This window comes from Rattus rattus, chromosome 7 (assembly GCF_011064425.1).
Source record: "Rattus rattus isolate New Zealand chromosome 7, Rrattus_CSIRO_v1, whole genome shotgun sequence".
Taxonomy (NCBI): domain Eukaryota; kingdom Metazoa; phylum Chordata; class Mammalia; order Rodentia; family Muridae; genus Rattus; species Rattus rattus.
In genome coordinates, this window is record NC_046160.1 from 53,896,862 (window position 1) to 53,909,243 (window position 12,382).

General features: G+C 40.9%; 1 protein-coding gene across 1 annotated transcript in view; it reads left to right on the forward strand.

The window, feature by feature from the left end:
* Nucleotides 1-12,382, forward strand: part of Dock4 (dedicator of cytokinesis 4) — a 387,862-nt gene that overhangs the window by 237,753 nt on the left and 137,727 nt on the right. The window contains exon 13 of the mRNA XM_032907671.1: nucleotides 7,140-7,265. Within this exon, the coding sequence (XP_032763562.1) occupies nucleotides 7,140-7,265 (126 nt within the window). The remainder of the gene's footprint in view (nucleotides 1-7,139; nucleotides 7,266-12,382) is intronic.

The following is a 12,382-nucleotide window of genomic DNA, read 5'->3' on the forward strand; positions in this document are numbered from 1 at the left end:
AAAAAAAGGGCAAATGAAACAGTTTGGAGACTTTTCTCAGCATATTCATATCTTTAAATGCTGACTTTTATGAAAAAGAGTTTCAGACCATTAGAGTTTAGCGATCAAAATTTATGAAACCCCTCTTTAAGAAAATAAAAGAAATGAGGATTGTTATACATAGACCAACTGTATACTTCCTTTCCTGTCCCAGCAGTTCAGTTTGCAGATCCATTTGTAACTATCTCGGGCTTGTAATATGCCCTTTAACTCGTGTGTGAAAATCTTGTTGCATGATTAGCACATCTATTCTTAGCTCAGGTATTTGTAGCGTCCTTATTTATAGAACGTACATTTTTAACATCTTGTAATCTTTCTTCCAAACTTTTGTAGAAACTCAGAATAGAAAATAAAAACCAATAGTACAGCTGGGCGTGCTGGCACACTCCTTCAACCCAGCAGTCAGGAGGCAGAGGCAGATGGAACTCTGTGAGTTTGAGGCCAGCCTGGTCTACATAGAAAGTTTCAGGCTAGCCAGAACTACATGGCGAGACTTTGTTTGAAAAGGAAGGGTTATAAAGTACAAGATTAGGTGTAATAAGTGGCTTATATGTCATAAGTCAACATTTTCATCAATATTGTGATTCTGTTTACACTTTAATTGGATTTATTAATGAAATTTTAGATGAAGGGGTAGGTTTTTTTTTTTTAACAAAGCATGGTAAAGTTGATGTCCCTTGAACACTACATCATTAGAATATTTTGTATTATATATTTGATTTATTGATTTACAATTCCAATTCAGTTGCCCACTGAAGACATTCTATTATATTTTCTTGATAGACTACTGTGTTGCTAGAAAAAAATAGATTTCAATAATTTTTAAATAAATTGTTTTTTTCAAATCTTGGTATAGTCAAGTGTGTAACCCGTTCTTCTGCTACAAATATGAATAAGTGTTCAAAGACTGCATTGTGGTCAGTGACCGCACTTACCTGCTGTATTCAAGGCCCTGGGATTAATCCAGTATGGGGTTAGGGCGGAAGGTGCAAATGTGGTAAGAAACGCAGAAACAGAGTTTGAAGAAAGAGAAATCTTGCTACTATATCTAAATATAGGCTCAAATCTAAATAAAATTTAAATAATTGATCTGAGAAGATGGGGACTGTGAGAGGAGGCAGAGAGTGCTTAAGTTGAGTGGACCCAAAAATGTGAGATGAGGCTTAGGACCAAATACATAGTACCTAGAAGCGATTTCTCCTGAACCTTAGAAAGCTGTTCTCTGACTTCCCCAGGCAATGTGTAGAATGGTTCTTCTTTGATACGTTGACCTTTACGCCCTTGGTCTGGATTTATGTTAAGGTAATAGTTGAGAAGAATCCGTTCTTATAAAGTTTAAATTTTGTGTGTAAAGATAAAACTAATCCCAGCTGAGTAGTCTAAAGACTGTGTAAATATGTAGCCAGTGTGCATTCAAATGAGTAGGATTTCTGTGCAGGGAAACAACACTCAAGATAACAGTGAAAATACTGAGCTGCCAATCAGAGGAAGCAGGTTCAGCCAATGAAGATGGCATCCTAGGAGTCTAGACAAGAAACTGACAAGAAAAGGCTAAGCTGGAATTCAGGACAGGATAGTCATAATGTAAAATAAGATTTTAAAACGAATGCATAAAAAAAATACTGATTGAGTTTGTTACACACTGGCCTAACACATTTTAAAAAACAAATAGAAAAACTGTATCATCTTGGTGCTTAGATTCTGTGACAGTGCTGGATAGAATGAAAATTCTTTTTTAATTCTTAGTAAGGGAATGAGCACAGCTGGGGGAAAAAAATGAATCGCTATGCTGATATTAAAGCCTAATTCCATCAGAATTCTGCACAAAGGGAAAAAGAAATGGAAAAGTCTGCATAAACACTTAGGAGATGGAGAGAAGTGAACGGAAAGGCCAGTGAGTGTCTAATAGGGCTTACAGAGGTGCTGCGAGTAAAAGGAAAGTGCCATTTTGGGGGTCCGTTCAGCTCACGCACTCTCTTTGAATGTTACTCTGAATGTTAAGGACTGAGGCACTGGAAGTGCTCAGATGAAAGGAATCCTTAAGAGAGAACATACAATTCAAGTTGTATCTTGATAAGTTATGGAACCGCAGAGCACAAAAGCCCAAGCTAAAACCCAGGAGGAAACTACTCCTTACTCTCTGCCCTCCAGTGTAGTCTTAGCAGTTGTAAAGGTCTGAACATCATAGTGTCGCAGAATTGCCCAAGGAAGAAGGCCAGCTCTGCATTCTACACTCGTCACACGATACCTTCCATGTGAGAATGATTCCAATTTCAAAATAATTCTAATTTCAAATAAAGTCATAGAAAACCTACCACTCATGCCCACAGAAAGAAATGGGAATGACCATAGAAAAAGAAGAAGAAGAGTCTAGGAGCAAAGACACATGGGAAGTGTGTGCAGGGAACATGGGAACATGGCTTTACATACACCCAAGCGTCAGTAAACAGCACGGGTCAAAAGATGTCCTCTTTAGAGTTAGGCCATCTTGTCCCCCTCCTACAATTCGTTAAATACAGGCTTTAAGTCAGTCATTTGTGTTAATTTTGTTTAAAAGTAGAAATAGAATATATTGTTTCCAGAATACTGGGACAATAGGTAACATAAGAAAGCCCAACTCCGAGTCTTCAAAGTCATGGTTTTGCAGTTTCACATTGTTACATTCACAGCCATGCGCGATTTGGTTCATTAGAAATGAAGGGGGGAAAATGAAGCAAAGAAAAATCTGTGTCAGGACCACAGAAAGGCAGAGGATGCCCTGATGCACCTGCAGGCTGAGCATCTCAGGAGCTGAAGTTTGCCGCTGGTTCCCTGCTCTGGTTTATATCTGGATGATTGCACCCAAAGCCCTGTGTGATTAAGGATGTTTCCACCTTCATATCTCTAGTTTCTCCCACTTAGGTCTTTCCCACCTTCCAGGTTAGAGCTGTGATGGTGATAGACAGCTTTGCCTTTGAACCCTCCACACAGGACTGACCTATGTACACAGAAAACCCTGGGCTCTGTATATTAATAAAAAGCCAGGTGTAGTGAATGTTTTCCTCCTTTCTTTTTTATTGTATTACTTCCGAAAGTTTTGTTTTACTTTATTTGATTTCTGTTTGTTACATCCTTCCCACCCAAGACATGGTCTCATGTACCCAAGACAAGCTTTGAACTTACTTATGTAGCTGAGAATGGCCTTGAGGTCCTCATCCTCCTGCCTCTACCTCCTGAGTGTAAGGATTGTGAGTTATGGACCACCGAGCCTGGGTAAAAGGGGTGTATGGTAGTTGGGAAACTTTTGTTACTTAGTTTCCCTAAAATGGCACCTAGTTTGTTGGGATTTGTGGCTGGGGGTGGGGGGGCATAAGGGGGGAACAAACTACAGTTCAGTATCCAATAAGCAGTTCTACATCACCTGCAGCCGCCCCTGCTGGCGTCGTGAGTGATTCCTGCCAGGCTTTACCTGAAGAATTTTGCAAAGTTGATGTCATTATGTTTATATTTTGGAGATGGGAACCTGAACACGGAGAACTCCAGTGAGACAGCATCCTGCAACCTTCTCGTGTTCTTTTTTAAACAGCACACTGAATAACACGTATGTTTAGCAAATGTTTACCATGAGCTCTCCGTTCTGCACTGCTGGGTATTCACAGCTGTGTGTCATTTGTTTCATTAGTGACAAAATGGCTGATTTAATGTAAATACTTGATGTATATGTCATCTCACATACTTGTATTTTTGGGGTGAGAACCTTTAAGAGGATCTAAATGAAATTTTTTATCCTTTAAAGAAGTCTTCGCTTGTCCCTCCTTCTCCCAGCTCCATTTACCCTCAGCCAGTCATCATTCTCCCCTTGTGGTTAACTTCTTTTGACATCAGTGTGTAAATATTTGTTAAGACTTTCCTTTGTAGTGACGAGTAATTTTTACCCATTGTGTTGGTAGTGTTCTGATGGCTCATTTATTCAGCCTGTGGTTGTAAGGTCACGATAACTAAGGACCACAATAAAAATATGATCAACAATTTCTATGATGATAAAATAAATAGAAATGTTATGATGTGGGCTGGAGATATGACTCAGTGGTTAAGAGCACAAGTGCTCTTCCAAGTTCAATTCCCAGCCACCACATAGTGGCTCACAACCATCTGCAATGGGATCCGATGCCCTCTTCTGGTGTGTCTGAAGACAGCTACAGTGTACTCATCTATTTTTTTTTTTTTTTTAAAGAAACGAATATCATGTTTCTGTGGAGCTGCTCCTTATGGGCCAGCTGCTGGTACCATGTGTTGTGTTGTTTTGGTTTGTTTGATGAAATTATACACTTGCTTCGTAGCTGAGAACAGCCTTGAGTTCCTTCCTCATCATCCTCCTGCCTTCACTTCCTCAGTGCTAGAATTGAAGATTTCGATCACCAAGCCTGGATAAAAGGAGCCCTTTTTTTATATATGGCTGTCAGGAAGCTTAAGTAACTTGGAATAGAACCCACTTTGTTGCTCTCGTAGCTTCGCTGTTCTGTAGTTAAGAGTTGCGGTTTGTGGGAGAAAGCCCAGCTGTTTTGGCAGATCATGTGTCTTGTAGCCAGTCCTTTGAGTCAGTTGACGTTTCCACTTCTTGATTGTGAATTCTTCATTCTGGAGAACATGGGTCAACTGCAAATGGCAATTACTGCCCCCACTGCCACCAATTTTCGTCACTAGGATAGTGAAATTACCCACAGTTAGGACCTTTTTCTATATTTTTCTAATTTCTAGAGTGCATCCAGCATTGTAATCTTCCCTTTCCCACCCGTTTTCTGTTTTCCCCATCCCTTTGCTGTTCCCTTCTGGCACTGACTCACTGGCTGCCCCCTGCTGGCTGCCTTCTTGGTGCCCTTAGGCCTTTTGCCCTCCCTCTCCATGTCACTTGCTTTCTAGACATGGATGTGTGTCTGTGCATTATTGCTCTCCCATCATCCTTTTCTTTCTAACAGGGAACTTTCTCCTTTTCGTATCTTCCTTAAGTTTTTGTTTGTTTAAAAAAAAAAAAAGATTGAGGGAGGAAGTGTGAAAGGGGAAGAGACTGAAGGCTAAATCAATGCAGCACCCATTGGGCAAACGGGAATTTTAGTCAGTCCTGCGCGTTCCCCCTCCTGTACTGAAAATACCATCTTTGTATTTCTCATTCTTGTTGATATTTTCCCTTTCTTTCTTTTTATTTGCCACATGGTGCTGCAAAGGTCCCAGATCAGGCCCTTCCACAGAAGTCCTGGTAAAATGATTGTCATTTGGAAAATATAAGAGAATCTCAAGAACTGCGTCAAATCCATCTTAGTCTCTGAGAATTCTGGGTCTTTTGAGCAGTGCCCTCCCCAACAGGAAGAATTGTTTTATGAGACTGTGTGTGGCTCACACACATGGGTCTTCTACAAACCCTGGCTTCTGGTGATGCTAATGGAGATGGTGTGGGAGTTGAAGGCTAAAGGATGCTAATGGGAAATGGGGCAGTGGGACCCCAGAGTCAGGAAGAAGAGCTGCTAAGTCACATGGATCAGCCATTCTGCTTGGTCTTGGTTCAGTGGCCTCAGGGTTTTGAAAGGAATCAGATTTTCCCATGAAGGGTCCTGAAGTTGCTCTGAGAGTTGCTGTCCATCTACTAGTCCTGACGGCTGGCCCCTTCTCAACTTCAGTCCTCATGACTGTGGAAGGGCTGACCCTCCTCTTCTGCTCCAAGGGAGCTGGGTCGGGGGTGGGGAGTGGGGTAAGGAAGGGAGAGTTCCAGAGAAATGGAGAACAGGTACAAAGTATTGAAACCTGCTAGACTTGACTCTCACAGCGCTTCTCTGAGGCACACATTCTATTAGACAAGCCTGAGGGCGGGGCTTCCTTTCAAGTTCTCCTGGTTCTTGCCCATTTTAAAACAAGTCCACAAGACACCTCTCACTATTCTGTGCTTCCTCATACTATTTAGGGAGAGTAAAAGGAAACCCCTTATGTGCCTGTGTTGTGCATAAGGTTTGCATTTTTTCCCCAGTGTGATTGAAGTCATTTGTGTATCGTCTTTTTTAAGAGAGCATTGTAGTACTGTAAATTAAGGACTGAGTTGTTCAGAAAACAGTAGTGACAAATAATGTTGTAGATTAAAGGTTAAAGGTTATCTGTGAATGGCTCTATTGTCTTCTTCACCCTTATCCTAATTCTCTTTAGATTGAGTACATGGTTTTTTGGGGGGTTTTTTTTGTTTTGTTTTTTTTTAAAAAGAGTCACTTTTGAAAAAGAAAAAAAATGTAAGTCACTTTGAGAGGTTTCATTTTCTCTTGTGGATACAGGGAGAAGCTTCTGTCTGTCTTGTTTTAAAATGTTGAAAGGAGGAGGGAATTGAAGGGGATGCTGTGTCTTTGAAGTGATAGACTAGCATTTTCACATTAGTTTCCTTTTTGTAGCTCCTGCCTTAGAATCAAGAAAATTACATATGAAATAAACGTTGTCTCTGGCATGCCCTGCTGTGATAATGTCGCTGTAATTGGGATAAAGAAGAAAAACAGATAATTTTAAACTGACTGGATTCCTTTTTGTTTGTCAGAGTGTCCCGTGTCTTCATAAATTCTCAGGAAATAATGCCACTTTGAGTCTCTGTTATATCAAATTAAGAATGTAGCCTTGATTTTATTACAATCACTTTTGTTGCTTTAAATACAAGAAAAATCATTATTTTTAAAAACTCTTGAATGCCTATATCTTAAGGTTTGTTTTCAGGCTTGTACTATTTGGTAGATCATATTTACGCCTTGTAGGGTTGAGAAAAGGGAAAGCTCTAATTTAATTTCAATCCCCATTGTCTCTCTGGAGAGTAAGTGTTGCTAGAGAGGTCCGTTCTGACAGCCAGGCTGGATGGAGGACAGGACACCATAGATAGAAGCCTGCTTCCTGCTCTTAACTTCCTGCCAGTGATTCTCTAGTTCCTAGAAATTGGGAAACTCCAGTATTAATGTTGGAAGAGTGTTCCTCACAAATCCTTTCTATCCATTCTGTGTGGCTAGTAAGACCTGAAGCCATAAGCCAGAGCTTCTGGGAGAGCAATCACTTCTGACATAACTCAGGTCACTTATGGTAACGTGTGACTCTCTCCTCTGTTTTAGGATTAGCAGTTTCCCTCCAGCTGTTACACGGAGACATTGAACAGATCAGAAGAGAATACTCCTCGGTGTTCTCTCACGGAGTATCCATAACTCGGAAGCTGGGTTTTTCTGACATTATAATGCCTGGTAGGTGACTTGGTGTGCCCCACAATGGTGAAGGATGTATACATTCTCTGCTTTTGACCTTTGAGGAAATTGTCAGATGGTCAGTTTGGAAGTGTTCCCCGGGGGCCTGTGGGAAAACTAATCGAGGTAAGTGGTAAGGAGCAAATGAAAAAACTGTTATCTGAAGGGAAGTAACTCTGGTGGCCATGGCCGCATTTCTCTCATGACTATAACAACAGCCAAACCTGAGATCCCATCCAAAACATACATGATCTCTTGATGGAGAAGTCTAGGTCATGTTAGGTGATATCCTCTTTGGTCTACTGTTCATTTGTTTTTTGTTTCTGAACATGGAGAACAATATACGCACCAAACAAAATGAGATAGATAGATAGATAGATAGATAGATAGATAGATAGATAGATAGATAGATAGATAGATGATCGCAATATCAAAATTTATGTTTAAAAAAATCATGCTCAACGGAGAGGTGTTGAAGAGGACACACATCTGAGTAGTAAAGGGGGTGGTGATGAGAATGTAAGAGAGGAGGGGGTGAGCAGAGGATGTAACAATAAAGATGTAATATTTGGTTTCTTCATGAAACAGGCATTTTCAGTACCTCTTTAAAGATAAACTCTTTTCTTTTAGTATGGCCCTAAGAATATATTATATAATGAGCAAGGTCATTTTACTTTATTTTTTCTTTATTATTCATAACTAGGTCTTCAGAGCTAATTATTCCAGCCCTTCCCCCAAGTTATTGCTCTCTTTAATGCTAATAATACGTACTTGCTGATACTCCGAGGGACAAACCCAAGGCCAGCTATGAGACCTAGTGGTAGAACTGCTTAGAAAAGACCCCCGATGTTCTGTATCACCCACTGTCCCATTTGCTGATCTCTTGATTGAAATTCATTTGTGCAGGGAAGGCTGGGAGAAAAGCTTGGAAGGTTTTGAGGAATGACCTGGCCCAGTCATCTTTAGCGTCTTGCAGGACTGTTGTGGAAAATGACTGTTTATAGATCTGTTTACGTGGTGACATGCTATCCAGTGACTCTTGCAACCATTCATTATTTCCCCTAGTTGCTATAAATAACTGGTATTTCCTCCTTAACAAAAAAGAAAAACATTCATCCCACTGGGAAGCAAATTGATGTGCAAATCTAATATTAAAAAAAAAAAACATATTTAGAGCCAAATGTGGCCAGGTGCTTGCTGGGAGAATTCCTCATCTCAGTCCCTGGGCTGTATCCTTGAGGAATGGAAAAATATAAAAGGGGACTTCTCTGGCTGAAGTGTTGTCTGGGTGGTTCTGTGTTCATGTAGCTTTTGTCTGGCTTTGACGGTGGGAGGAGCTGGGGAGCGAGGCTGCTTCTGTCTCTTCCTGGCAGACCTCTGTAATGTATGGTTTCTCCTCCCCAAGGAAACAGTCTTTCCAGACAAAGGCATACCTGCTTGCCATGAGACTGCAAGAAGACTCTTTAAAACCCATTTCATTCTTTGCTTTTTCTTTTGTCTTCCTTGGCTTCTTACTATTCCCACCAAAAGGAAGGGCAATGTCTGTAGGCACTTAACCATCAGAGCACAGACTCACTGGAACTTTTACAGGGACAAGCACAGTCTTTGCTGTACTGTCCTTTGTTGCTTTCAAACTAACCAGTGGCTTAGTGGCTTAGCGAAAACTTGGGTTGAATATTCCAGTGAGGAAGTATTTATGAATAACGTTTCTGGTCACAGTGCCTGTGCACAGTCGGCTGGCACGACCCCTCCTCTCACTTCATTTTCTAGGCTGTCCTTCAAGGTTTATTTGTGTCCAGTATTCTGACGGGGTCAGAACAGGTGAGGCACACCTCACACCAAGAGGATCGGGTTCATTAACGCAGACACACTCTGTCTGCAAAATGAGACAGAAACGGACGCAGAGCTCTTTCCAGGTCCATAGCATATCATCGGTGCCCCTTTTTGAAACTGGACGGCCTGGAAACAGAATTCCTTCCCTAGTCCTTGCAGTTGTACAGAGATTTCACTCATCGCCTGGTATTAAGGTGAAAGATGAGGGGTCTGCCTTTGTGCTTTCTAGCCTGTCGGTCAGACATCGAGTGCCTATTGTTTCAACTATTCATTTATTGGTGTTGCTGTTACTATTATTTTAGTATACTGATTTCCAGCTACAAAAAGCCCTTTTCTAAGGTGCCTTACCCTTGTGATATACAAACCAAATACTATCTCTAAGGGGAATTTTACACTATAGTCTCTTTGGAGGACAGCTAAATATTTTACCTTTTTTAAATTTTATTTTTTCTTATTCACTTTACAGCCTGCCCACTGCCCTCCTTCCTGGTCACACACTCTCTGCTTCCCTTCTCCTCTGAGCAAGAGGGAACAACTCCCCCCCTCCCGCCCCCGCCATATCCTCCTACCCTGGCACTTAAAGTCTCTGTGAGGCTAGACGCGTCCTCTCCCACTGAGGCTAGACAAGGCAGCCCAGCTGGGAGAACATATCCCAGGTACAGGTAACAGCTTTTGGGACAGCCCCTGCTCCAGTTGTTCAGGACCCACATGAAGACCAAGCTGACATCTGCTATGTATGTGCAGAGAGGCGTAGGTCCAGCAATCCAACACCTTTTCATGTTAAAAGTATTAGAGAAATCAGGACTAACATCATAGTAAATGGAGAACAACTTAATGCTGTTCCACTGAAATCAGGGATAAGACAAGGCTGTCCATTCTTTCCCTGTCTATCTGATATAGTATTTGACAGTTCTAACCAGAGCAACTAGACAACTAAAGGAGATCAAGGGGATACAAGTTGGAAAGAAAGAAGTCAAAGTATTGCTATTTGCAGACGATATGATAGTACACATAAGTAATCCCCAAAAGTTTACCAGAGAACTCCTATAGCTGATAAATGCCTTCAGCAAAGTGGCTGGTACAAAATTAAGTTAAGGAAATCAGTTGCTCTCCTTTATACAAATGAGAAGTAGACCAAGAAAGAAATCAGGGAAGCAACACCTTTTACAATAGCCACAAATAATATAAAATACCTTGGTGTAACTCTAACCTAGCAAGTGAAAGATCGCTATGACAGCAAAATATTTAAATTACCGCTCTCCACAAAAATGTAGGGTGAGCTCAAAAGAAATAAGTGGTAAAATTAATTTTAGCAGCGTATCGCTTAACTCAGTGCATCCCAAAATAGTACCTTGGTAGGTAATCCATATGAAAACTCTCTAATGAGTTATTCACACTGTTTTCCAGTCTCAGTCTTTGAAAGCTGCTGAGTGTTGGACAGTCACAGCATATCTCTCTATAGCCAAGTCACAGTTCAATAGCTTAGTAGCCACATGGAAGCAGTTACTCTGTTGGACAGCCTGGCCCTAAATGTCTTAACAGATCCCATGCAAACCAGACCCAGGCCATCCGAAGTATGAGGAAGGTCTGGGTTCCACCAGACATCTTGGAACGGCTCTCTGATGTGTCTGGTAGGTTATACAAGGCTGGCTGTTCCCCCCTGCACACCCGTTAAGCACTCATTCCTACTCTAGGTTTATATGCTAGGTGAATCTGTCATTGTCTTCATCATGTCCCCTCTACTTCATCTTCCTGGCTTATGCCCTGTTCCCTGGAGACGAGCTCCCACTGAGTGATTGGTTAAACTGTCACGTTTTGTTAGAGAACCCATCATTAATACTTTCTGGGACTTTCTGTAAATCTTTCAGGCTTCTAACCCTAAAGAGAAATTAAGTGTTACTTCCAGAATAGGGTGTTAGAAAGACACAGGGACTGAGATCTAGAGACTAATTTTGATATTGAATTCAAGATTTCTTTAAATTTATTTTGCAAATAACTTGGTGATTTATAGGTCTGGGATAATAATATAATAAATATGTTTCCATAGTGTTTTGTTAAAAGGAATTTCCTTCTTTTAAATATAGGTATTATGCCTTGCTACTTACTGGAAAAGAAGCACATGCAGCAGATGGAATTAATCCTGCAGTAATCCTCATTTTGGAGAAAATAGATTAGATGAATAGAAATTAGTATGATATAATTTAATCTTACTTAAAAATATATCATTCTTGGTCAAGATCCCTCATGCCTCTAATCCTACTTGAGTCCTGAGGAAGGAAGATCACAAATTCAGAGCCTGCCTAAGCTTGCAAAAATATTTTCTAAATTTAACTAAAGTCCACTATGCTTTGGTTGGAGTCTCAGAGATTCTGGATCACAATAGAGCCATCACTTAGGTTAGACATGAATCTAGATGTGACTAGGGTCACATGGAGAGACGGTATACTTTCAGTCAGAAGATGTCAGTGACTAGAGAGAGAGAGATGTAGGATTTCCTTCCTGGTCAGACCAGACCCAAGGATGGTCCTTAGAATTGACATTAATATTTCAAGGCTGGTCTGACCAATTCCTTACTCAAGTCTCCTGTGGTGACAACAGCTGGATTCTTTATTGAGAGTTCCTAATAGTGCCTTACACACACATCTTAATCTCTACACTTCAGTTTCATCCATCAAATGGAATGGATAGTGCCTTCCTATAAATGCAAGACAAGATCTAGCTAGACATCCAAGTGCTTCGTGATGAACCCAGCTCGTAGCAGCCATTCAGTAAAATGACCTGTTCATGTTGCTGGAACTACTACTATAGTGGAATGGCTCTGTCTAATACTGTGAAGGCCAGAAGTGTTTGAGACTCTAGAAGGTGTGTTAGAATTTGTATCGTAGGGTCAGGAGTGGTGGCATGCACCTGTAATACCAGCCCTTGGGAGGAGACAGAGGCAGGTAGATCTCTGTGAGTCTGAGGTCAGCCTGGTCTAAATAGTAAATTACAGGCCAGTCAAGGCTATATGCTAAAACCCTGTCTCAAAAAACAAAAACAAAAACAAAAACAAAAACAAAAAAACAAAAAAAAAAACAAAACAGAAAACCCAGTATATGAAATGTATAGGTTGAGCATCCCTACAATCACACTCTGAATGCTGATATCGTTGGCTCTGAATGTCGTGTTGGTACTCAGAAGAGTTTGGGCTTTCCAATGAAGGGTGTTCAATGTGCTGACCTGTGACCACCACCAGTTTTCTAAGTATATGTAGAAGATCCTAGGTAGTTTGCATATTTTTTCTT